The sequence below is a fragment of the Coregonus lavaretus genome, assembly GCF_964263955.1.
Source record: "Coregonus lavaretus genome assembly, chromosome: 2".
Lineage (NCBI taxonomy): Eukaryota > Metazoa > Chordata > Actinopteri > Salmoniformes > Salmonidae > Coregonus > Coregonus lavaretus.
The window spans coordinates 47,791,633-47,819,208 of NC_139989.1; the positions used below are offsets into that span (position 1 = coordinate 47,791,633).

General features: G+C 43.4%; 2 protein-coding genes across 2 annotated transcripts in view; both read left to right on the plus strand.

Moving 5' to 3' along the window:
* Positions 1–1,708: 1,708 nt before the first annotated feature.
* Positions 1,709–4,924, plus strand: LOC311147012 (importin subunit alpha-1-like). The gene is made up of 11 exons (XM_084183617.1): positions 1,709–1,748; positions 1,965–2,088; positions 2,205–2,345; positions 2,486–2,574; positions 2,690–2,955; positions 3,059–3,153; positions 3,377–3,640; positions 3,789–4,022; positions 4,149–4,331; positions 4,461–4,610; positions 4,715–4,924. The coding sequence occupies exons 2-11, from the start codon at positions 2,023–2,025 to the stop codon at positions 4,802–4,804; spliced, it is 1,578 nt and encodes a 525-aa protein (XP_084039743.1). The 5' UTR covers positions 1,709–1,748; positions 1,965–2,022; the 3' UTR covers positions 4,805–4,924.
* A 429-nt stretch (positions 4,925–5,353) lies between these two features.
* The window catches only part of LOC311143733 (E3 ubiquitin-protein ligase SMURF2-like), a 62,931-nt gene continuing 40,708 nt past the window's right edge, over positions 5,354–27,576 (plus strand). The window contains exon 1 of the mRNA XM_084179608.1: positions 5,354–5,739. Coding sequence (XP_084035734.1) covers positions 5,688–5,739 — 52 coding nt within the window. The 5' untranslated portion in view covers positions 5,354–5,687. The remainder of the gene's footprint in view (positions 5,740–27,576) is intronic.

Here is a 27,576-nt window from a genome sequence, read left to right on the forward strand (position 1 = left end):
TTACAGTAAATTCTAAAAGTATTCAGACCCCTTGACTTTTTCCACATTTTGCTACGTTACAGCCTTATTCTAAAATTGATTAAATAGGTTTCTTTCCCTCATCAATCGACACACAATACCCCATAATGACAAAGCAAAAACCAGGTTTTTAGAAATTTTAGCAAATGTAGAAAAATAAACGGAAATATCACATTTACTTAAGTATTCAAACCCTTTACTCAGTAATTTGTTGAAGCAGCTTTGGCAGCGAATACAGCCTCAAGTCTTCTTTGGTATGACGCTACAAGCTTGGCACACTTGTATTTGGGGAGTTCCTCCCATTCTTCTCTGCAGATCCTCTCAAGCTCTGTCAGGTTGGATGGGGAACGTCGCTGCACAGCTATTTTCAGGTCTCTCCAGAGCTGTTCGATCTGGGTTCAAGTCCGGGCTCTGGCTGGGCAACTCAAGAACATTCAGAGACTTGTCCCGAAGCCACTCCTGCATTAGCTTGTCTGTGTGCTTAGAGTAGCTGTCCTGTTGGAAGGTGGACCTTCGCCCCAGTCTGAGGTCCTAAGCACTCTGGAGCAGGGTTTCATCAAGGATCTCTCTGTACTTTGCTCCATTCATCTTTCCCTCGATCCTGACTAGTCTACCAGTTCCTGCCGCTGAAAAACATCCCCACAGCATGATGCTGCCACCACCATGCTTCACCAGAGGGATGGTGCCAGGTTTCCTCCAGATGTGACGCTTGGCATTCAGGCCAGAGAGTTGAATCTTGGTTTCATCAGACCAGAGAATCTTGTTTCTCATGGTCTGAGAGTCCTTTAGGTGCCTTTTGGCAAACTCCAAGCGGGCTGTCGTGCCTTTTACTGAGGAGTGGCTTCCGTCTGGCCACTCTACCATAAAGGCCTGATTGGTAGAGTGCTGCAGAGATGGTTGTCCTGCTGGAAAGTTCTCCCATCTCCACAGATGAACTCTGGAGCTCTGTCAGAGTGATCATCGGGTTCTTGGTCACCTCCCTGAGGATAAAAAAAAAAAAATCCATTTTAGAATAAGGCTGTAAGGTAACAAAATGTGGAAAAAGTAAAGGGGTCTGAATACTTCCCAAATGCACTGTACATTGTTATTTAATTGGCAGTTATGGGTAAGACCTTACATGATCTCATCAACTAGCTGCATCTATATAATTTTAATTTCCTTTAATAGCACTGGTATGACCAGATGGGACTCCAGTGACCCTCTATCCCCGGTTCCAGGCATTAATGTCTGAATGAATGTCCATTGTAAGCATATATACGGAAGCACATGTAAATACTGTATTCAGAGGTTGATGTTGATAATTGGTCATGATACACGATAGTCGGTGTAATGTTTGTCCAGACTTTTGAAGCCACTAGGCTTTTGAAGCCACTCCTTGAATTGCATCAGATTTAGATATTGTTTCCACACACATCCTGAGCAGAAAACACATTTTAAACAGTTGTATTTAATAACACAAAAGCAACTGTTCCAACATGAACTTGGTTGGAGAAAATACATTCTGATTTGATATTTATATGATACAAATTGTATTACATGGGCATGGTAGTCCTGAAATCTCGCGATAGGTGTCTTCTGACAACACTTCCTGAGCGCCCTGTGATTTTTCAAAACAGTCCAATAGGGTGATGCTTTTAATCGAACTGACCAATCAGGGAGCTTTATGACAGGAGTTTAAAGGTCTGTACAACATTTCTATGCATTAGCTAGAATTTTTGAACAAGGTCCCGGTAAGTGCTTGTCAACTGCTCATATTTTGTAATGATTGGCTAATATTCGATGTACGTCTACATATTACTGCTTTACTTTTTTATTGACTTTGTTGATATGATTTGCTAGCTATTCTTCCTGGTCACTTGTGACCGATATAACTTTATAGAAAAGCCAAAAACGTGTACCTGGATTTTAGCTAACTTTAATTAAGCTAATTTTTCCATTTCGTTTAGGTGCTCAAAAAATATTTCTTTATCAAACTACCTCGAAAATTTATCAATTTGCCCAAAAATGTCTGCTGGCAACGAGAACGGTGTCCGTCTGGACAAGTTCAAGAATAAGGGAAAAGATGCAAATGTAAGTGACATGTATGGCACATTTTCAATGTTTCATTTCAAATATTTGGTAATGGCTTGCTAACTAAATGAATCTGGCTAGGCACAATCAATGATGGTTCAATGATCACTTTGCAGGAGCTTAGACGCAGGAGGGTTGAAGTGAACGTCGAACTTCGCAAGGCAAAGAAGGACGATCAGATTTTCAAACGAAGAAATGTCAGCACTTTGCCCGACGATGCGACTTCCCCACTTCAAGAGAAAAGCCTAAACTGTCAGGTGAGTTTGTTAGGCCTGTCTGTTTTATACAATGCACAATCATTACAATGGCTACAACCTGCATATTTTTTTTTAAAAATGGTGTAACTCTTTCAGTTTTACAATCCCTGGTTTTATTTATGTGTTGTATTAATTTACAGGCTACTCGACAGTGGTCCGTGGAGGAGATTCTCACTGGTGTGGACAGTAACAACCTTGATGCTCAGCTCAACGCCACACAAGCTGCTAGGTAAAGTGATCTCTGTAAAACTGTCTGGGAAATGCTGTATTTATTGTGGTGCTTTTTTGAGGGGAGGGGCTACCATGATCATGACTTGTTCCTTTTTCAATTGTTCTCATTACAGGAAACTGCTATCCCGTGAGAGACATCCTCCCATTGACCACATCATCAGTGCTGGGCTGATTCCTAAATTGGTTGCTTTCTTGGGTTTGGAGTCACCCCCTATCCAGTTTGAGGCTGCCTGGGCTCTAACAAACATTGCATCTGGAACATCTGACCAGACCAGTGCTGTTGTGGAGGGCGGAGCCATTCCAGCCTTCATCAGCCTTGTCATATCTCCCCACCCCCACATCAGCGAGCAGGCTGTCTGGGCTTTGGGTAACATTGCAGGTATGGCATTCCTCTTTTGTTACCGCATCTCTTCAGTGTATGGAGCTTAACTACAAAAGTGATCTACCACCCCTAACCTTACATCCTTGATTTCGTCTGTTAGGTGATGGGTCGGTCTACAGAGATCAGGTCATCAAGCATGGAGCTGTGGCCCCCCTGCTCAGTCTGCTCGCTGTCCCTGAGCTCTCTTTGTTCTCTGTAAGTATTCTTAGTGCCTAGTATTCTTAATGCAGTGACCCTTGGCAACCATTCATAAGCAATGGACAATCACTTGACTTTCATGTCATAATGCTACAAAACAAAGTATTTGTCTTGTTTTTTTCTAACTCCTTGCCCCCACATTACTTGCCTCACTGGCCACTAGGTGGGGCTGTAACTCAATGAATGAACACCTCAGTAAAACCTTTATTTTTTGCTGCAGTCTGGCTACCTGAGGAACATCACATGGACGTTGTCAAACCTGTGCCGCAACAAGAACCCATCTCCCCCTCTGGCAGCCGTGCAACAGATCCTGCCCACTCTGGGGCGTCTGTTGCACCATGACGATAAGGAGGTGCTGGCAGACACCTGCTGGGCATTGTCCTATCTGACCGACGGGCCCAACGATCGCATTGAGGTGGTGGTGCAGACTGGCCTGATCTCCCGCCTGGTGCAGCTGCTTGGCTCTGGGGAGCTCTCCGTTGTGGTATGAGCACTGTCTATTTATCCTGCAGGGGTGGTGGGCTGTCATGTACAATGATGTAGTCACCCATATATTTATGAATCTCAACGTCTTTATGGTACTATGCCTTTTTTCACCCAAGTGACCACTGTCTTTGACCTGTCCCCTTCAGATTCCTTCTCTGCGTGCCATTGGCAACATGGTGACTGGCACGGATGAGCAGACTCAGGCCGTGCTGAATGCTGGGGCCCTCTCCATGTTCCCTGGCCTGCTGCGCCATCACAAGAGTAACATCCAGAAGGAAGCCTCCTGGACCCTGTCCAACATCACTGCAGGGAGAGACTCTCAGATCCAGGATGTCATCAACGCTGGCCTGGTCCCTCTCATGGTAGACATCCTTCGCAAGGTATGTAGGTTTGTTATCCATAGTAATATCTTATGATAGGATTTGTATTAATTAATTAATTTCTCATAATTAGGAATGATGGGATGTTTTCTTCAATGTATTCCTCTCATCTGCTTTTCCATACAGGGTGACTACAAGACTCAGAAAGAGGCAGTTTGGGCCATAACCAATTTTACCAGCGGGGGCACAGTTGAACAGGTTGTGTACCTTGTTCAAGCCAATGTGCTGGAGCCTCTGTTGAATCTGCTCTCAACAAAGGACAGCAAAACCATCCTTGTCATCTTGGATGCCGTCACCAACATTTTCCTGGTAAGGGGACCTTCTCACCAATAATTACTTAATCTTATTACTGGTATAGACATGGGCATTTGTACACTACAACTGCAAGATTCGGGTGATTAAAAAAATATATATATATATTATTTTTTTGTCCATAAGGCTGGAGATAAGATTGGTGAAACAGACAAGCTGTGCATGATGATCGAGGAATGCGGTGGACTAGACAAGATTGAAGCTCTGCAGTCCCATGAGAATGAGCTGGTCTACAAGGCCTCCCTCAACCTGATCGAGAAATATTTCTCTGGCGAGGTGAGCATCATTGTGCAATGGTGACTAAGTAGACATCTGTCATCCTATTATAGATGGTATTTGTTTCCTTTGCCTCAATTTTTCTGACACGTTCTGTTTTGTAGGAAGAAGAAGACCAATGTGTTGCTCCGGAATCGACAACCGATGGCTATGCATTCCAGATCAGTGAAAACCAAAGCACTTTCAACTTCTAAATAGCACTTCTCCTTTCATCTCTACTGTATACTGCCACTGTTTGTTCTCAGTTTGTGTAATGGACCTCTATTCTATCTGAAATGTACATACGTTTATAAATGTCTGTAAATAAAATTCTTAAAATAAGTTCTAACTGCTGTAATTTCTTGTGAGGTTTGGGTGGAATGGCAAATTGAATTACAATTTAATATTCATCTTTATAGCTTTCACCCTCTTGTTTCTCAAACAGAACTGTATGTAAAGATATACACACTTTGTTTTTGGCACTATATGGACTGTCAGAGCTAAATTTCACATTATTTTTAGCATTACACTGACCCTAGCAATCTGAAATGTAACTTTTGTCTGAATAAAATCTCTAGAATTTTTTTTTTTTTTTAAAGCTGACTCTTCTCAATCATTAGCATTTTGTCATTTCAGTTTTTAAGGTAAGCGGTGCAGGCAGATGTTTCCATCCCTATGTCGTCATTGGTCAGCTACTTACTAGCCTCCTTAAAGTGGGATCTCTGCACTGAAGGTCGCACAAGCTCAACAGTTCAGCTCGTCTGGTTGAGAGGAGGACTGAATTCCAAGCGGTCCGAAGCTGAAGCGTTCTGAAGATGTGAAGTATGAACTCGGGTCGCTTGCTTCCTTTATAAAATAGTTAGGACAGAAACCCGATTTGACAGAGTATTTGTTCAATCAAATGCACTCGGAGGCATCCTAGCTAGTAATTATTGTTTTTGTAGGTGTGCGGGACAGTGATTGTGTGATCATAATGGCAGCAGTGCTGTCCACATCCGGGCAACAATGCCTTGACTCCATTATTGTTAATTCGGTCTGAAACTGGTTGATAAATATTTATTATATAAAATATTTTTGTCAAGCTGGAAGCAAGAGGAGATGTCTAACCAAGGAGTTCGGCGAAATGGTCCGGTTAAGCTGCGTTTAACAGGTAAGAGACCCAACATGTTGTTCCTCCACAAATGTGGCTACTAGCGCGACCTAGCTAGTTATGTTTATTGTGTGTTGCTAGCCCAGCTAACGTTAGTTTGTAGGACAAAAGTGTGTGTTCGAAAGGGTGCTTGCTGTGGTGTTTAAAAGTTTGGGCGCACTTTAATGTTTTGAGTAGGGCACGTTATATAACTGGCAAATTAAACTAAAACGAAACAAAGAAACTACACAGGAGCTAGATAACTTGGTAACGTTTCAGAAATGTGATTTGTAACGCGTGTTAAACTAGATAGTTAGCTAACATTAGATTACATTACCCATCTAACGTCGTTAGCACAGGCAAAAGCATTCAGCCTGGGATTACTGTTAGTAGGTAGCTGGCTAGCTAACTAAATAGTAACGTTACTAGTTAGCTTAAACTAGTTCTTAAGAAATATTTGGGGTTGCGTGTGTGTTTGTGTGCGCGCAAAAGACTACCAAGAGATTCAGAATTACATCCACAATTTTTGTGTATAAGAACTATGTGGGATAGGATAGATTTTCCGGTTTCATTTTTAAACTATGTATATAATGTTAATGTGGGTAACTAACGTTCTCATTAATTGCCGTAAGTGTGTTATTCTGTCCCACATACATTACTGTATTCCTTGTGTTGTGCTATTAATCTAGCTAATTAAACAATGCCATCGTTGACACAGCTACTACACAATCTGTAAAATTGAAGGATTAGATGGCGGCTAGATTGAGAGACGATGTCTGCGTTTACACAGACAGCCCAATTCTGATCTTTTGCACAAGTATTGGTGGAGGAAAAATTTGTGGAAAAATATGAGAATTGGGTTGTCAGTGTAAACGCAGCATATGTCCCAGACAGTTCGCATACTGCAAAGTGGGGATCAATCCCCCCCAGAATACTGTGGCTGTGAGGCAACGCTCTCTCTCTCTGGGTCGCTCTTATTTGGTTTGTACCATTTCAACACAAACAGTAAAACGTTTACATGAGAGGACATTGTTTTGACTGGGAGAGGGGGATGACAGCAGCTATGTTTGATGTACCTCTAGGATCAGGGCTGAGGCAAATTCCAAGCCTTTCCATTCACCAGGAAGAGCCAAGTTAAATATTTAAGCTACTGCTGTTTCTGATAGAAATAAGTGGAGAGGAGGGGAGCAGGGGTCTCTGGACTGAAGTGAGAGATCTGCCTGATGTTGAAAAGAGATTACTCTCAATGGTGTATTCCACAGTTGCTTTAAATCACCTGTGCTACAGAGGTTGCGTTTACACGGGAAGCCCAATTCTGATCTTTTGCCCAATTATTGGCAACAGATCTGATTTCTCAAAATACCAATTAGTGGAAAAGATCAGAGTTGGGCTGCTTTGTAAACACAGCTTTAAGTATTGAAAGTAAAGCACATTGAGAGTTCTGACAACCTGTGAATTTGTCCAAATGTGAGGTAACTTTTCTGCAAAAATTACTACTGGTGGGGTAACCAGGTTCGAACTAGATAGCCCCATTGAAATGTTACCAACATAATATCCTGAATTTAGGACTGATTTTGGTGTCTGTTTTGTTTGTCCGAACTACATGGTGGTCAAGTGCAACACCGTTTTGTCACTTTTTATTATTTTTACTTGAGCTTTATGTTGTAAATTGCCCCCTGTGAATTAGTCTGTCATTCCACTTTCAGATTGACTGCAGTGGTGTCTTGGAGAAATAGTAAGAATGTGAATTCACTGTGGAAAATGAGGAGAGTACGATCACATGGACCTATTTTCCTGGTTCAGGGAGAATTACACAGTACAGGGCTCCAGATCAAACGTCATCCCTGCTGGAAGACAATAGAGATTTATGACTTTACACAAAATGTGTATTTGCTCACTTAACTACTCTGTTTCATATTTACCTGTCTTCCACATGTCTGTCAGTTGAACTGAAGTGTTTTCCCCCTTCCGCCGTCATCTCCCCTGGGAAGGTTTCTTTTAGGATTAGGCTATGTAATATTGTGCAGTGTTATCCATATGCTCCTCCACAGCCAGACTCGCTCTGGGCGGGGAAGGACTTTGTTTAGGGAGTGGTATGTCCTCTTTGCCTGACTACCCATTAGTGATGGGGGGGTGGAGGGATCGATAGTTAGATATCGGGATTTTATTTTTGAGCTAGTTGGCTGTACCAAAACTCCAATATTTTTCCTTCATGGCTTGTTCTCCATCTTTTTTTTAAATAGGGAGCCAATTTGTTTTCGGCACTTTTATTTCCATGACTGATCAAAACTTGTTTCCTCATGACTCCCTCTTGTCCCTCTGCAGCAGACATATGGTGAGAAATATGTTTGGAACATCGAATCGCAATAATCACAGTATCGAATTGCAATACGTATCGTATCGGCACCAAAGTATCGTAAGTTCCCTGGCGATTCCCAGCCCTACTACCCATCCACATCGCTCTAGCCAACTGACTTTTCTTCTCCGCGATGAGTCTGGATTTGCCTCCCTCCCTGACGATTTCTAGAATGCGAACACATTTTCACCATTCTGATTGGTCCCAGAAACCGATGGGTTGTGCCAGAGCCGGCCTACATGATGACGTTATCAACTTTGGTACTCTGATTGGTAAGACTTGTTAGACTATCCAATCGCTGATTAATTTGTTTTGTAGAACACCCCTCATTTTGAAGTCTCACAAACAACTTCTAGGATTGCAGTTTCAGACTGAATGAATGTAGCGATCGATAGAACAGCGGAATTCAATTCAGGGTGAGTCGGCAGGCAAATGCCCTCTCTCCTCTAGTCGATTTTCACCGTCCCTCTCTTACTTGTTCTGCATCCAGACAAGTTCTCAGTGCTTAATGCAGTGAAGGTAGTGACCAACCACCCAATTGGGGCGGCTATTGAGAGAGATAAAATATTGTATAAATTAAATAATTATTACTATATTTGGGCATGATAAGATGCCATGATTTGTGAAACGCTAATGTGTTTACTTATACAAACTCACCTATTGGTAAGTGATGAAGGTCTGAGCATGAGTTGTGAATTGATAATAGCAGCTTGTTGTTAGATGTAGTTGACTTTGACACATTGCTGTTGATGAGTTTGTTATTGGGTAAGCCCTGAATGATGACTTGTTACATGCGAGCAGTCTTGTAGCTGTTTGTGTTCCTCTGAGCTTCTCCTTGCTGACATACCCCCATCCATTTGAACCAGATGTTGCAGACGGTTGCCAGCTTTTAAACTGGAAAAATATGGCAAACCAGCCGCTAAAACTAACACTTGGGGTGAGAATTGCCCCTTGAATACACAGGACAGGTTTCCATTATGATCTACAGCTGATCACTCTTAAATTATATCACACAAACATGGTTAATGGCACAATACATGATCCGGTAAGTAGTAAATTACAGCGTTAAAATATGGCTCATTGCAGAGCACATTATCTTATCTGCCCTAAATTGTATTACTCAAACATGGTTCATGACCAAATGGTATCCATTCCAAACAGCCATACATTTGTCTAATTTATGTGTCTCCCATAAAGTAATTTGAACAAAGAAGCTGTGGAAGGGAGAAGTGAACCCTCCATTTTAACACTGAGGCCTCTGATCCCCAGCTGTTTGTAGCTGAGAGCTGAATCCACCTCACCCACCAACAGATTTGGACAGCACAGTCATTGATTAAGAGATCTCCATAGCATCAATAAAATGAAACGCCTTTCATAACAATAGTTTATTTTATTTCAAGGCCATCTGTTCTTAGTGTTATTGGCTGACCTGTTGATAGTTGATTGAACTCTATTTGCTAATGTTTCATTTAGATTTGTTTAGCATGCATATTACTCTTCTGGGTTTTGCCCTGTACAGAGAAGAACTAACTCTGTGGGATTATCTAGCATTCTCCACAAAAGCATCCCCCCCTCTTCCTTTCTTTCTGTGAGTCACTCAGTCCTGTTCTTTCCGACTGTAAACTGCTCCCCTCCCAGTCCTAAGCGCGTTGCACTCCCACCCTCAGCTAGAGAGAAAGCTGTTGTGTGGTTTTTGATCTTTCTTTTGACGGGGAACCAGCTACTATTGAGGACAGCATTGAACAAAGCTGCAGCTTTGTCAGGTTTACCTATTGAAGTATCTACATTCCTTTTTTAGTCGATTATTGTAAATATTGTTGCTAGCTACCTCTCTGGGATCTTGTAAAATGGGCTGTTAAATGAATGCACTTGTCTCATTTAAATCAAAACAGCCTAATTTTTCCCCTTGTGACAATAGGTTGAGAGACTAAACATTCTCTCACTGTACAAATCTGATTAAAGGATCCATTTCTGTAGTCCTTAGTCTACCGATTGGGTTAACATGTTAGGTAGTGGGGGGAAACTTGCAACTGGGCACAGATGGTGCTACAGAGGCACGGGACTTAATGATCAAGAGAGTTCTTAATGTGTGCAGAGTCATGTGGCTCAGGCCATTTTACAGAGTGCCTGTATGGAAGTGATTTTGGTCATCTGGGTGTTCAGAAAGGATACCTCGTAAATACACAATGATTAGGTACATGTGGGGAACTGTTGACTTTGCTACTCCATTACAGAACTGCATTTGAGCAAACAGTTCCACATTTTGCTTAAAGAGAAGGAAAACAAAACAATAGCAATTATTGCACGTCATTTGTAAATGTTTTCCTTCCCCCGCTGAGGGCTCTCCAATAATTGAAAATGTTTCATAAATTAATTGACTGGGGTTGGCTTTCCTGTTGGTTCAGCTGCTCTTCAAGGAGGACAAAGGCTTCTGCGGTCAAACTCCCAAACCGCTGCCAGCAACGGAGCCGAGGCCAGATGTAGAGGGGGAGTGGGCAGCATCTGAGAGGAAGCTCTTTACAGACAAACACTTGTCCAAATGTCACCCCTGACAGGTGGGGAGCAGACTAGAGAAACTCCTTTTGAGGTTCATAGTAATAATAAAGTGAAGAATTGCAGTCCTATTACTCAGCAGGACTGTCGGTTGGTCCTCATGTTTTGCTCAGATTGCTGGGTGGATTATGAGGCTTGTCCTCTCTACAGTTCAATGTGTTCGAGCAATCAGTTGGTGGTGTGACCTGAGGAGAGTGGTGTGACCTGAGGAGAGTGGTGCTCCCAGCTAGGCTGAGGATGGCCCATCAGACAGAGCTTTATTATCAAATTCAGAGTTCTTTATTGAGCTTAATGCTAGCTTAGGTTGGTGTTTGTGCGCTTATCTCACTGACTCAATACATTCCGTTCAAGTCGGGTTAATGGATTATAGTTTCCTTGTCTCATTTAGAAACTAAAAGCACAGATCACCTCACATTCCCCTTTCTATAGACAGGTGGGTTGTTTACCAACAAAATCGATGCCTGCACAGATGGGGTTTGCTTACAATGAAAGCATTATTGACAACATTTAAACCATATTTCGTATCAATGTTTATTGAAAACATCAATACATTTGCCCAATAAGCACTGGTGTCACTCAAATGCATTGTTAGTTGTTGATTAGCTAGCTAGTGAATTGTAGCCATATTAGCATAGGCGTGACATAAGTCAAAACAAGACATGGAATCAAGAACAAGATACAACTAGCTGAAACAGCCACATGATTCTCCACATGGCAGCTTCTTGTCATTGCTGTAGCTATCTGACTGTTCAGAATCATAACACACAGCCTTTTGCCTCTTAGATGTGAGTGCATCATTGTGACGTTGTCAACCAACCCGTCTGTCTATACTTCGCTCTGTCTTGCCTCTGTAGCCTATGTTCTTTGTGAACCCAGAGGGCATCCAATGATAAGCAGATGCTGAGCGTGACCATCAGTCGACAGAACATCTGCAGCCAGCCCCTCTGATGATTAGTGCTCTCCAGGCAGCAGCTGCCATTATTTACAAGCTCCCCTCCACCTTACTGTCTGCATGTCTGACAGAGGAAACACTCCCCGCACCTGCTCTGCCTCGGCGTTGTCCATTTTCATCATTCTCCACCTCAGTTTCCTATTTACACACTGACATATCTGCATTTCACACCGCTTCTCTGAAGAAGCCCCTCTGTCAGCTTCCCAAGGAAGACGCTGTTTGCGTGCCGTGCGGACAGTGTAAGTCTTTCCGACTTGAAGGGTAATCCTCCTGGGTGGTTGAAAGGGCGCCTTCAAAGGCCTGATGTGTTAACCTGGCAGAGCCGGTTAATGGGTCAGAATTGGATTAGCAGTGAGGGGAAGCTCTAGTGAGAATTAATCTGTTGCTTGTCTGCAGGCTCCTCTCATTTCACTGCTGCCTGAACTCTGTTATTTTCCTCCCTCTGCTCACGCTCATTTCCCTAACGCTGCCTTTGAAGTGAGAAATGTCACTTTGGGGTATTTCTTTCACTATGATTCACTTTAGATGCCCTTGTTATTTATCAGTTACATAGTACAGAAAACGTATTGGGTACTTAGAAATGGGTTGTGTTCGGTCTCACTCCCTTGACAAATGTAGGCTAGTCCTAATATCTATTGTCTTAAAGGGATTACATTTGAGTCATTTAGAAGACGCTCTTATCCAGAGCGACTTACAGTTAGTGAGTGCATACATTTTCATACTGGCTCCCCGTGGGAAACGAACCCACAACCCTGGCGCTGCAAACTCCATGCTCTACCAACGGAGCTACACGGGGCTATATGATGCGAGAATCTGGAAATTAATACATTTTCTATGTCTCTGCGTGCAATATGAAGGAAGTTCGAGGTAGTTTAGCGAGCTGATGTGAACTAGCGTTAGTGCAATGACTTTAAGTCTACAAAAAATATATGTTGTATTGTCACACACTGGATAGGTGCAGTGAAATGTGTTGTTTTACAGGGTCATCCGTAGTTATCAGTCTATTGGCGCCGGAGGGGATGGCTGCCGTTTTATGGACTCTTAACCAACCGTGCTATTTTGTTTTTTCGCATTGTTTGTAACTTATTTTGTACATAATGTTGCTGCTACCATCTCTTATGACCGAAAAGAGCTTCTGGACATCAGAACAGCGATTACTCACCTTGAACTGGACTAATCATTTTCCTTTGAGTCGGACGAGAGGGATTTGCTCCAGACACCCGACAGGGCCCTCATTCCCGTCATTCGCAGCGAAAGAGACGGAGATATCACAGAAGGAGATCGGGGTGCCTGATAAGGAGCCGGCAACGAGTGGATAATCTGCCTTTGCCATCGGTACTATTGGCCAACGTACAATCGCTGGATAATAAAGTGGACAAACTAAAAGCACTTATATCCTACCAACGGGACATTAAAAACTGTAATATCTTATGTTTCACCGAGTCGTGGCTGAACGACAACATGAATAACATACAGCTGGCGGGTTATACACTGTATTTGCAGGATAAAACAGCAGCCTCTGGTAAGACAAGGGGTGGCGGTCTTATGTATATTTGTAAACAGCTCAAGGTTTTGCTCGCCTGAGGTAGAGTATCTCATGATAAGCTGTAGACCACACTATTTACCAAGAGAGTTTTCATATATATTCTTTGTAGCTGTCTATTTACTGCCACAAACCGATGCTGGCACTAAGACCGCACTCAATGAGCTGTATTCGGCCATAAGCAAACAGGAAAACGCTCATCCAGAGGCGGCGCACCTAGTGGCCAGGGACTTTAATGCAGGGAAACTTAAATCCGTTTTACCTAATTTCTACTAGCATGTTAAATGTGCAACCAGAGGGGAAAAAAACTCTAGACCACCTTTACTCCACACACAGAGACGCGTACAAAGCTCTCTCTCGCCCTCCATTTGGCAAATCTGACCATAATTCTATCCTCCTGATTCCAGCTTACAAGCAAAAACTAAAGCAGGAAGCACCAGTGACTCGGTCAATAAAAATGTTGAAGCAGATGCTAAGCTACAGGACTGTTTTGCTAGCACAGACTGGAATATGTTCCGTGATTCTTCCGATGGCATTGAGGAGTACACCACATCAGTCACTGGCTTCATCAATAAGTGCATTGACGACGTCGTCCCCACAGTGACTGTACGTACAGTTGAAGTTGGAAGTTTACATACACTTAGGTTGGAGTCATTAAAACTCGTTTTGCAACCACTCCACAAATTTCTTGTTAACAAACTATAGTTTTGGCAAGTCAGTTAGTACATCTTTGTGCGTGACACAAGTAATTTTTCCAACAATTGTTTACAGACAGATTATTTCACTTATAATTCACTGTATCACAATTCCAGTGGGTCAGAAGTTTACATACACTAAGTTGACTGTGCCTTTAAACAGCTTGGAAAATTCCAGAAAATGATGTCATGGCTTTAGAAGCTTCTGATAGGCTAATTGAAATAATTTGAGTCAATTGGAGGTATACCTGTGGATGTATTACAAGGCCTACCTTCAAACTCAGTGCCTCTTTGCTTGACATCATGGGAAAATCTAAAGAAATCAGCCAACACCTCAGAAAAAGAATTGTAGACCTCCACAAGTCTGGTTCATCCTTTGGAGCAATTGCCAAACGCCTGAAGGTACCACGTTCATCTGTACAAACAATAGTACGCAAGTATAAACACCATGGGACCACGCTGCCGTCATACCGCTCAGGATGGAGACGCGTTCTGTCTCCTAGAGATGAACGTACTTTGGTGTGAAAAGTGCAAGTCAATCCCAGAACAACAGCAAATGACCTTGTGAAGATGCTGGAGGAAACAGGTACAAAAGTATCTATATCCACAGTAAAACGAGTCCTATATCGACATAACCTGAAAGGCCACTCAGCAAGGAAGAAGCCACTGCTCCAAAACCGCCATAAAAAAGCCAGACTACGGTTTGCAACTGCACATGGGGACAAAGATCGTACTTTTTGGAGAAATGTCCACTGGTCTGATGAAACAAAAATATAACTGTTTGGCCATAATGACCAACGTTATGTTTGTAGGAAAAAGGGGGTTGCTTGCGAGCCGAAGAGGGGGTTGCTGAAGCACGGGGGTGGCAGCATCATGCTGTGGGGGTGCTTTGCTGCAGGAGGGACTGGTGCACTTCACAAAATAGATGGCATCATGAGGAAGGAAAATTATGTGGATATATTGAAGCAACATCTCAAGACATCAGTCAGGAAGTTAAAGCTTGGTCGCAAATGGGTCTTCTAAATGGACAATGACCCCAAGCATACTTCCAAAGGTGTGGCAAAATGGCTTAAGGACAACAAAGTCAAGGTATTGGAGTGGCCATCACAAAGCCCTGACCTCAATCCTATAGAACATTTGTGGGCAGAACTGAAAAGTCGTGTGCGAGCAAGGAGGCCTACAAACCTGACTCAGTTACACCAGCTCTGTCAGGAGGAATGGGCCAAAATTCACCCAACTTATTGTGGAAAGCTTGTGGAAGGCTACTCGAAACATTTCACCCAAATTAAACAATTTAAAGGCAATACACTCAATTAGTATTTGGTAGCAATGGGGCGGCGCACAATTGGCCCAGCGTCGTCCAGGGTAGGGGAGGGAATGGCCGGCAGGGATGTAGCTCAGTTGGTAGAGCATGGTGTTTGCAACGCCAGGGTTGTGGGTTCGATTCCCACGGGGGGGGGGCCAGTATGAAAAATTAAATAATGTATGCAACTGTAAGTCGCTCTGGATAAGAGCGTCTGCTAAATGACTAAAATGTAAAATGTAGCATGTAAACTTCTGACCCACTGGGAATGTGTTGAAAGAAATAAAAGCTGAAATAAATCATTCTCTCTACTATTATTCTGACATTTCACATTCTTAAAATAAAGTGGTGATCCTAACTGACCTAAGATAGGGAATTTTTACTAGGATTAAATGTCAGGAATTGTGAAACTGAGTTTAAATGTATTTGGCTAAGGTGTATGTTGACTTCCCACTTCAACTGTGTGTGTGTGTGTGTGTGTGTGTCTTTGTTGGGGTTAATTTTCAGGATGGAAAGCCGCTTTCAGTATAAACTTGAATGACTAAAACCAGATATAAAGTATGTAGAAAAGATAAACCTATATATTTTTTCATAATTTCATCTTTGAGAACTAACAATCACAACAACAAAAAAAGGTAAACAGTCAGGGAGAATAGAAAATTCCAAAAGCAATGAATTTAGAGGTATATATTTTATTATGTTTGAGTAAAAGAGCACAGCACTAGCCATGGCAAAATGCATAGATTTGCAGGAAATTAGCATTAAAACAGCAAAAATATATATCAGCTGCATGAATGTTTTTTTTTTCAATTGCAGGAAATTGGCTTAAATGCTAAAAGCTTCTCTACACAGGCAAGATGGGGGCCTCCTAATTTGTATTTGTTTTATTGCTGAGCTGACCGCGCACCCTGCCACGCCCCCGGCCACGCCCACCACCTAAGACACTTTTTGAGCCAGAAAAAACCCCTGACTTCAGGCATGTCTATGAATCCACACAGTGTAACAGGTTCTGTTCTTGAGAACAGGGCAGAGGGGCCTGTTGCATGGCCAAGTGCCCTAAGGCAGACACTCATCTCTGTTGTTTACCTCGCCAGACCAGACCTTCCTCCCTCTAACACAGGAGCAAAGGTACACATGACCCCATTATTCTCCATCACTTAGGCTATGTACAGTGGGGAGAACAAGTATTTGATACACTGCCGATTTTGCAGGTTTTCCTACTTACAAAGCATGTAGAGGTCTGTAATTTTTATCATAGGTACACTTCAACTGTGAGAGACGGAATCTAAAACAAAAATCCAGAAAATCACATTGTATGATTTTTAAGTAATTAATTTGCATTTTATTGCATGACATAAGTATTTGATCACCTGACAACCAGTAAGAATTCCGTCTCTCACAGACCAGTTTTTCTTTAAGAAGCCCTCCTGTTCTCCACTCATTACCTGTATTAACTGCACCTGTTTGAACTCGTTACCTGTATAAAAGACACCTGTCCACACACTCAATCAAACAGACTCCAACCTCTCCACAATGGCCAAGACCAGAGAGCTGTGTAAGGACATCAGGGATAAAATTGTAGACCTGCACAAGGCTGGGATGGGCTACAGGACAATAGGCAAGCAGCTTGGTGAGAAGGCAACAACTGTTGGCGCAATTATTAGAAAATGGAAGAAGTTGAAGATGACAGTCAATCACCCTCAGTCTAGGGCTCCATGCAAGATCTCACCTCGTGGGGCATCAATGATCATGAGGAAAGTGAGGGATCAGCCCAGAACTACACGGCAGGACCTGGTCAATGACCTGAAGAGAGCTGGGACCACAGTCTCAAAGAAAACCATTAGTAACACACTACGCCGTCATGGATTAAAATCCTGCAGCGCACGCAAGGTCCCCCTGCTCAAGCCAGCGCATGTCCAGGCCCGTCTGAAGTTTGCCAATGACCATCTGGATGATCCAGAGGAGGAATGGGAGAAGGTCATGTGGTCTGATTAGACCAAAAAGCTCTATTTTTGTCTCAACTCCACTCGCTGTGTTTGGAGGAAGAAGAAGGATGAGTACAACCCCAAGAACACCATCCCAACCGTGAAGTATGGAGGTGGAAACATCATTCTTTGGGGATGCTTTTCTGCAAAGGGGACAGGACGACTCCACCGTATTGAGGGGAGGATGGATGGGGCCATGTATCGCGAGATCTTGGCCAACAAACTCCTTCCCTCAGTAAGAGCATTGAAGATGGGTCGTGGCTGGGTCTTCCAGCATGACAACGGCCCGAAACACGGAGCCACTCCTTAGTTGCCCTGGCTGTGTAAGAAGCATCTCAAGGTCCTGGAGTGGCCTAGCCAGTCTCCAGACCTGAACCCAATAGAAAATCTTTGGAGGGAGCTGAAAGTCCGTATTGCCGTATTGCGACAGCCCCGAAACCTGAAGGATCTGGAGAAGGTATGGAGGAGTGGGCCAAAATCCCTGCTGCAGTGTGTGCAAACCTGGTCAAGACGTACAGGAAACGTATGATCTCTGTAATTGCAAACAAAGGTTTCTGTACCAAATATTAAGTTCTGCTTTTCTGATGTATCAAATACTTATGTCATGCAATAAAATGCAAATTAATTACTTAAAAAACATACAATGTGATTTTCTGGATTTTTGTTTTAGATTCCGTCTCTCACAGTTGAAGTGTACCTATGATAAAAATGACAGACCTCTACATGCTTTGTAAGTAGGAAACACTGCCAATTTTGCAGGTTATCAAATACTTGTTCTCCCCACTGTGTACAGGGTTCCACTTTGCTGGGGATCCTTGGTACTGTACTGTACTCTTTAACAGTTTTTACTAAGTTGATTTTGTGATCAGTTTTAGTTGTCTGTGATTCTTGTTTTCTTTTTCTGTGGTTTGGGGAGGTAATGGTATGCTCAGGTGAGCCAGTCGTGTTTGTACAAAGTCTTATTAACTCGCTAGATATCCAGACTTGTTTCCAGGAAAAGGTGGTGAGGTACCTAGAAGGTTCCTAGGCTCTGCTGTAAACCTGGATCGACACGGATTGATGCGATTAACCCTTACCTCTCTAACCTTGAGCAGATGGGGGGTCTCTAAGTCACCAGTGTTATGGGAGGCTTGGAGTGAAAACCGCAAGGCGCTCACAGCTGACACAAAGCATCTGTCTGTGCCCAGCCTGCCGTTGAGCCCTCTGTCCTCTGAGGAGATAGATCACAAGAGATGTTTATATTCACACCAGATCACAATTCAAATGGCATTTCCACTAAGTTGAACAATTATGCCAAGGCTTCCTGTAAATGATTTTTGCACATGAGCAAAGAGGATGACTATTTTAAAATGTCTATTTCTGAACTGTCATGTCCGGTAGTAGGCTAGTTAGAAAGTCACCAAACATTATGCCCCTTCTCCTTTTTAAAATAGAATTACACTTAATTCAGCAAGTATTGTTTTGCTGTTTGACTGGATTAAGGACGGCCAGGTATCCTTCTTTTAAAATGGCTGCCATACATGGTCTCGTTGAGAGGACCCAGTTAACGCTGTTATTACAGGGACTACTCTCAACATTATTGCACAGCCTTCAACTCATTCCATAGTCCTTGAGTCATTGGGACTCTCCAGAATGAGGTATATGTAACCTTATCCTTGTAGAAAGAAGGATTCTCAGTGTCAGGTTTTGGTCTCTTTTGCTCAGTGCCTTGTTGCGAGATTGACCCAGTTATTGTGTAACTGTCTGCTTGATGAGTTGTGGCTTGCTAGGTGGAAAGTCATTATGAAAGTACCTTCCCCATCTAGGACCGCTCCAGTAAAACAATCGCTACAATGGCCTGATGATTCATTGTGGTTTAGCTGGAGCAGAGGCCACAGACACTCCAGCCAGTCAAGTCTAGAGTATGAGGTCAAGGTTTCAATGTGCATTATCATTCAGATGGGATGTGTAATTACAGCCTTGATATAACTCATCAAGGGAAGGGTCACAGGTGACTAAAGTGTAATGCACTAGGCTACATCTTACGCCCCAAAAGGTTCAAGGACCTTTTAAACGTGGCTGTCACATAAGTGGCCATAACCCTTCTCTAAGCGAGGGCAAGAAAAGAGAGCTCAAAGTTTTGACCGTGCCACCTTATTAACCCCATCTACCTCCACACAAATCAGAGCTGCCTAGACTTGGAATGATCTCATTATAGCAGCATGGCACGACTCTGCCCACGTCCCTCAATTGCTAAAGCTGGGACAGACATGACACAATGGTGCTAAAGCTGGGACAGACATGACACAATGGTGCATAGACACGTTTAACACTCTTCAAAACACCCAGTAAAAGCTGTTTATGGTAGACACCTGCACATTATGCCATTCGCTCATGGTTTTTAATCATGGAGCTCGATGTCTGTCAGCGGCACATACAGTGAGCTACAAAAGTATTGGGACAGTGAAATATTTTGTTGTTTTGTCTCTGTACTCCAACACTTTGGATGAGAAATGATACAATGACTGTGAGGTTAAAGTGCAGACTGTCATCTTTAATTTGAGGGTATTTTCATCCATATCGGGTGAACCGTTTTAGAGATTACAGCACTTTTTGTACAGTGGGGGAAAAAAGTATTTAGTCAGCCACCAATTGTGCAAGTTCTCCCATCAAAAAGATGAGAGGCCTGTAATTTTCATCATAGGTACACGTCAACTATGACAGACAAAATGAGAAAAATAAATCCAGAAAATCACATTGTAGGATTTTAATGAATTTATTTGCAAATTATGGTGGAAAATAAGTATTTGGTCAATAACAAAAGTTTCTCAATACTTTGTTATATACCCTTTGTTGGCAATGACACAGGTCAAACGTTTTCTGTAAGTCTTCACAAGGTTTTCACACACACTGTTGCTGGTATTTTGGCCCATTCCTCCATGCAGATCTCCTCTAGAGCAGTGATGTTTTGGGGCTGTCGCTGGGCAACACAGACTTTCAACTCCCTCCAAAGATCTTCTATGGGGTTGAGATCTGGAGACTGGCTAGGCCACTCCAGGACCTTGAAATGCTTCTTACGAAGCCACTCCTTCGTTGCCCGGGCGGTGTGTTTGGGATCATTGTCATGCTGAAAGACCCAGCCACGTTTCATCTTCAATGCCCTTGCTGATGGAAGGAGGTTTTCACTCAAAATCTCACGATACATGGCCCCATTCATTCTTTCCTTTACACGGATCAGTCGTCCTGGTCCCTTTGCAGAAAAACAGCCCCAAAGCATGATGTTTCCACCCCCATGCTTCACAGTAGGTATGGTGTTCTTTGGATGCAACTCAGCATTCTTTGTCCTCCAAACACGACGAGTTGAGTTTTTACCAAGAAGTTCTATTTTGGTTTCATCTGACCATATGACATTCTCCCAATCCTCTTCTGGATCATCCAAATGCACTCTAGCAAACTTCAGACAGGCCTGGACATGTACTGGCTTAAGCAGGGGGACACGTCTTGCACTGCAGGATTTGAGTCCCTGGCGGCGTAGTGTGTTACTGATGGTAGGCTTTGTTACTTTGGTCCCAGCTCTCTGCAGGTCATTCACTAGGTCCCCCCGTGTGGTTCTGGGATTTTTGCTCACCGTTCTTGTGATCATTTTGACCCCACAGGGTGAGATCTTGCGTGGAGCCCCAGATCGAGGGAGATTATCAGTGGTCTTGTATGTCTTCCATTTCCTAATAATTGCTCCCACAGTTGATTTCTTCAAACCAAGCTGCTTACCTATTGCAGATTCAGTCTTCCCAGCCTGGTGCAGGTCTACAATTTTGTTTCTGGTGTCCTTTGACAGCTCTTTGGTCTTGGCCATAGTGGAGTTTGGAGTGTGACTGTTTGAGGTTGTGGACAGGTGTCTTTTATACTGATAACAAGTTCAAACAGGTGCCATTAATACAGGTAACGAGTGGAGGACAGAGGACCCTCTTAAAGAATAAGTTACAGGTATGTGAGAGCCAGAAATCTTGCTTGTTTGTAGGTGACCAAATACTTATTTTCCACCATAATTTGCAAATAAATTCATTAAAAATCCTACAATGTGATTTTCTGGATTTTGTTTTCTCAATTTGTCTGTCATAGTTGACGTGTCCCTATGATGAAAATTACAGGCCTCTCTCCTCTTTTTAAGTGGGAGAACTTGCACAATTGGTGGCTGACTAAATACTTTTTTCCCCCACTGTATGTGTATTGAAGTAGTAAAAACGTAAGTGTTGATCCCATATTCATAGCACTCAATGACTACATCATGCTTGTGACTTCTACATTAATGTGGATGCTACCGTGATTATGGATAATCCTGAATGAATCGTGAATAATGATGAGTGAGGAAATTAGACGCACAAATATCATACCCCCAAAAAAGCTTGACTTGGGGGTATGATATTTGTGCGTCTAACTTTCTCACTCATCATTATTCACAATAGGTTCAGGATTATCCATAATCATGGTAGCATCCACATTAATGTAGAAGTGTTAAGAAACATTATATTCTTATTTACAATAGAAGTGACTCCAAAATGACACACTACATTATTTAGCGTTCATTTCTATTGGGCACAAAATAATCTGAAACGCAACCAAAACAAACCGCAAATGCATCCAACAAATGTGTAGAGTCCCAAGCCCAAGCTTTATGTAGTCATTGCGTGCTATGAATATGGGACCAAATACTAAACTTTGTACCACTTTAATACACAAAAGTGAATACTTTTGGTCCCCTAAAATGGGGGGGGGGGCTGTGTACAAAAAGTGCTGTCATTTCTAAACAGTTCACCCTCCAAATTAAAGCTGACATTGTATCATTTCAAATCGAGTGCTGGAGTACAGAGTCAAAACAACAAATGTGTCACTATCCCAATACTTTTGGATCTCACTGTACCTAGTGTTGACAATAAAAGATGACTGGTTCCCCCAAGAATGCATATAAACAGATACACATGTTGTGTGTGTGTGGACTACATTGTCTCTTTTACTTTGAAAACATGTAATTATCCCCAAATCATTGGAGATGCATAGGGCCTAGGTTACCCTATTTTTTTTTGTCTTTACCTATAGGCTTTCAAGGTTAAGGGATGGAGCACATTCATTTTATTTTATTTGTACCTTTTTATTTAACTAGGCAAGTCAGTTAAGAACAAATTCTTATTTACAATGATGGCCTACACCGGCCAAACCCGGACGACGCTGGGCCAATTGTGCGCCGCCCTATGGGACTCCCAATCACAGCCGGTTGTGATACAGCCTGGAATCGAACCAGGGTGTCTGTAGTGACGCCTCAAGCACTGAGATGCAGTGCCTTAGACCGCTGGGCCACATGGGAGTATTGCATTGCTGTTCCAATGAAAAGAAGAATCAGTCTACTCGAGGCAGTGTGATGGTTGGCATGGCCTAAAACGTGGCTTGCTCATGATGTAACTAACCCTCCTCTCAAACAGAGTTTGGGGAGCAGCAGTATTTCTCTGCTCCAGGCTGTGGCGGACCTCCATGTCTGTTAAACAGGTTAGTAATATCCCTCTCTCCTCTGTAGCTCTACCCAAGCCTCTCCTCCATTAGTCTACATCAGAAAGTGCAGAGGAGCCAAAGAGCTTTACAGAGCCATGCAGCCACTCTAAACTGCCAGTCCCAGCCAACGGTGGTGCAACCTGGCAGAAGCTGAGTGCTCACTGTTTTGACTCACTAAGCATCAGTGCTGTGGAAGACTTTACTCGACTGGATGTCTTCCTCTCAGGCACATTGTATCACACAGTGGAAAAAACACATGTAGGCCTACTTACGCAGGGGTACCAAAAATACAGCCAAAAAACGTATGTGGATGAGTTCCCTCTTTTTGGTTCTCAAAATAGTTGGTGTGGACTCCTTATGCAATTACACAAGGCCTCATGGAGGAAAGGGTGATGTAAGATGGATGAAATGTTCTCACACTAAGAATGTCGTCAGCCCTTTCCTCTGTGCATTTGTTTGCATGGTCAGACAGGTTTAGCAGTGAAAGGTTGCTTTTCCGACTCTTGTCTCTATAGCGCTTCCCTCATTAGGGCTCCCGAGTGGCCCAGCGGTCTAAGGCACTGCATCTCAGTGCTTGAGGCGTCACTACAGACCCCCTGGTTCGATTCCAGGCTGTATCACAACCGGCTGTGATTGGGAGTCCTGTAGGGCGAAGACGTATTTGAGGTATTAAAGCTAGAATCCTTAATTTTTCTAGGCACACTGGTAAAAAAAAATATCCAGGTCGCACAGCAAAATATTTAGGCGCATATGCGAGTAAAATGATTGCACTGTAGAGCCCTGTGTTGACAAGACTTCTTCTCCACTTCTAGTGTGAGAGATGAAGCATGTCTTTGAATGCTCCTATGATTTTGAGCCTAGTGAAAATAAGTATATTTTCTTAAAAGCCTGCTCTCTGTTTTCCTTATTGTCTGAAGTGACGTGTTAGATGATGAGGTCTTGGTGGTGTTTTTTCCCCCACATCTAATTTTAAAGCCTTGGAAGTTCGAGCTCTGTTTACAGGCATTGGGAGATTTTCCTGGCAGCCTCTTCCCTGATCACTTAGCTCCTACCTAGACTCTTAATATCAGCATTTAGTCTTATCAGATTAGCATATTTACATACGTGGATTTTCTCAAATGTAAAAATTGCCTAAGATGGATATTTATATTTTCTATTCTATTTCAATTGCCCCAACCACATTTCCACACTTGTACTCTGCACTCCCCCACTAACCCCCACCCTGCACAACTAGGCTACATTCAGGTCTACAGTTAAGTGGTGTGGCAAGGTCTTTAAAAAGCAACCCACTTTTGTCCGGAGCAGGGCTGAGTGCACACATAGAGACGAGAGTCCTGCCCAGCGGCAACCCTACTGGACTGTCCCACTAAGCAGGGCTGTCTGAGGCGTGTGGCACACTCATGTTAGCACAGCCAGCCCAGGCAGACAACCCATGACACACAGGCCATATAAACAGCCTACAACTAGCCTAGAGAATGTCCATGAAGACTTTATTGTAACTGTCTCGATTCCCATTTAACCCTTTTATGTGTGTGTGAGTCATGTTGTCCTGTCACTGTTCCTCTGTGGCGAGGCAATGGCGCCCGTGCTGAAGCCCAAGCCCAGATAAGGCTCTCACATTCTCTTGGAATGAGAGACAGGCCCAGAGTTGAGAACCCACCAGCGCCTAATGGGCTGGCTGGAAACCAGGAGATTGATCAGGCTGCAGGAGGAAGCGGATTGGAGATTAGAGATTACAGATTAGGATCTGGTCCACCTCCAACACTTGTCGTTCCAAACTCTCTCCTTCCTTCCTTCCATCTTTCTTCTCTTTTTTATTTGAAGGCGTAGTGAAGGGAGGAGTGGTTGAGGGGAAAAGGAAGCCTTTTGTTTACAGAAGAACAATGCTGCGAATGAGAGCGCTCAGTCCTGGAGTCAAAACAGGGCTAGAGACAGGCAGGCAGGGGAGAGGGGGGGAGAGCGTTCCAGAGAGATGTCAGACTGTCTGGTGGGATTGGGTCAGGGCACTGGACTAGGGGGAGGGGAAGGGTGGTGCACGGGTTAGCGGCAGCAGCACTATTGTTTTGGGTCACAATTATGATTTCACACTAAAAGAGGTTGATTTTGACACGTCCCTCTTTTTCTTTTAAATTCCAGACCTGGTTTTGACTTTGGACAGGCTGGTAATGGTGGGTTTTTACAGGGCAGTTCTCTTTTCCCACACCCCCACTTCCTCCTCCTCCTCCACAGGCACGCCAGTGTGATGGTTAACCACAGAGCTGTACACCAGGGCAGCACTGTCAACCCCCTTTTTTCCCCACAGCATCCATTTCCCATGTTCCATCCCATTCGGTTATAATTTGAGTGGTAGAGTTTGAGTGTGTGTTTGAGAGAGAGGGAGATGTGCGGGATCCAGCTGAAGTGCCTCCATTTTGTTTTGGCCAGTGATTGTTTTCTCATTCAGTGTGTCATGTGACTTCTCCCTCCCCAGGTGGCCTGAGTGGCGGGGTGCATTGAGTCCCCGGACAGTGGGTCTCTTTGTGTCCAGCCCTGGGAGAGACTCACCCACTTCCCTCTCTCCACAGGTGGAACTTTAACTTTATCCAAGGTCTCTGCCTGCCTCTAGCCTATCTGTTCATAGATTTTTGACCGAGAAGGCCAGGAGGTTGTGGTGTTTGCTGATCCTCCCCCCTTCGGGGAAGCTACCTAGTTTGGGCTGTGATATGGAAACCTATGATGTGACTAATAACCCACCTACTGACTGACTGTCAGACATAGAGAGGATACACATGCTGGAATGCCGGGTTATGTTCCAGTTTAGTCATTAGATGTGTTCCACGTGTTTGTTCCTGTCGGTGCCAATGACTCAGGGCTTGTAGGAGGACATTAAGTGGTACCATATCTTTAACAGGATATTAAGAGATGAGGCTTTATGGGTCATAAGAGGGAAGTGTGTGTGGGTGGGTTTCTGAATGTGTGTCCAGCTGCAGCTTCAAATTCCTCTCCAGCTGTTTGGTTGTGGGCCATGTAGATAAGAACGTGTAGTAAATGTAGAACGTGTTAGCCTAAAAGGCTTTTGTCATTTATCAGAGTTGCATGTGATCCCGGTTCCCTATGAAGGCTGTGTGGACAGCCTGGTGATAGAGGGAAGGGCACGCGGCGTGGTTATCATTAGCATTCAAGCTGTGATATACAGCATCTACACTCGTCATTACTCACTTTGTCACCCCCACAGATACCTTAGCTGACTGATGTTGCAACGCAGTGCCTGGTACAAGGCTGACACCATTGAATAACTGTACACTACAAGTGTACTCTGTCCACCCTGTCAGATTCACACTCATCTCATTCCACTGATATACAACAATTAGGAATGCCTCTGAGGCCGCCTCTATTATAGTGTCTGTTTGTTTGTGTGCTGTATTCTTCTCCATTACATAGTTTTAAATGTCAACACTCATTAGCCTACTCCTCTCCCGTTGTGAACAGCTCAATTGTGCTGTCCTTCCTCCCTGTCAGTCACACTGCAGTCCTTGGGTCTTTGAGCAGCCGGCAGCGCGACCAGAATGAGAAACACAGACACACACAGAGAGACCCTTCTCCAAGCCTTGACTTGATACCGCCGTCGCTATGGCGACTGACGACTTAAGATGAGCCGAGATGCAAAGGGTTACGTGATGTTTTTCCGGAGTGTGTAAGTCCTTTAGTGGGGGCAGACAGGGTGAGAAATGTTTGGAAAATTAGTTTGCACCACAGTGGTTTTATGGGTGGGTTTCTGACGGTTAAAGAAAGGATTATTTTCCCTTCCACATGGTCATGGCTAGAAGGGAAACTGCTTTTGCCAAATGAATGTCAAAAGTAGAAACGTTTTCCTAACCTTAATCTAATTCTCCTAACCTGCTACGAAAAATCGGACAAAAGCTTTATCCCATCTAGACAAAACCCTTCAACATGGATAATAAGGTGGAATTGGTTAGAATTGTCACTCAAATTGTATTGTACCATTAGGCTCTCCAGCTCTCCCCTCGCCCTTATTCACTTTGGCAAGTACATCACTTGGTTGTGCAAACAAATTGCAACTCCCTGAGAACAGCATTTTGTTAAAAGTGGACATGGGAAATAAATTATGTGATTGTAACTAAACTAACGGAAAGAATGTTTTTTACACTCCCAATCCTGGGAAAATGTATGGCTTTTTGTGACTGTGTGTGCAAGTGCCCATGATATTTTCTCTCTCTCTCTCTCTCTCTCTAAATTTTTTTTTACGTTTTACAATTACTTGTGAAGACATAAAAACTATGAAATAACACATATGGAATCATGTAGTAACCAAAAAATGTTAAACAAATCAAAATATCTTTGAGATTCTTCAAATATTACATTTTAGTCATTTAGCAGACGCTCTTATCCAGAGCGACTTACAATTAGTGAGTGCATACATCATTTTTTCATACTGGCCCCCCATGGGAATCGAACCCACAACCCTGGCGTTGCAAACGCCATGCTCTACCAACATAGCTACATCCCTGCCGGCCATTCCCTCCCCTACCCTGGACGACACTGGGCCAATTGTGCGCCGCCCCATGGGTCTCCCGGTCGCGGCCGGCTACGACAGAGCCTGGATTCGAACCAGGATCTCTAGTGGCACAGCTAGCACTGCGATGCAGTGCCTTAGACCACTGCGCCACTCGGGATACTCAATAACCACCCTTTGCCTTGTTGACAGCTTTGCACACTCTTGGCATTCTCTCAACCAGCTTCATGAGGTAGTCACCTGGAATGCGTTTCAGTTAACAGGTGTGCCTTCTTAAAAGTTCATTTGTGGAATTTCTTTCCTTCTTAATGCGTTTGAGCCAATCAGTTGTGTTGTGACAAGGTAGGGGGGTATACAGAAGATGGCCCTATTTGGTAAAAGAGCAAGTCCATATTATGGCAAGAACAGCTCAAATAAGCAAAGAGAAACGACAGTCCA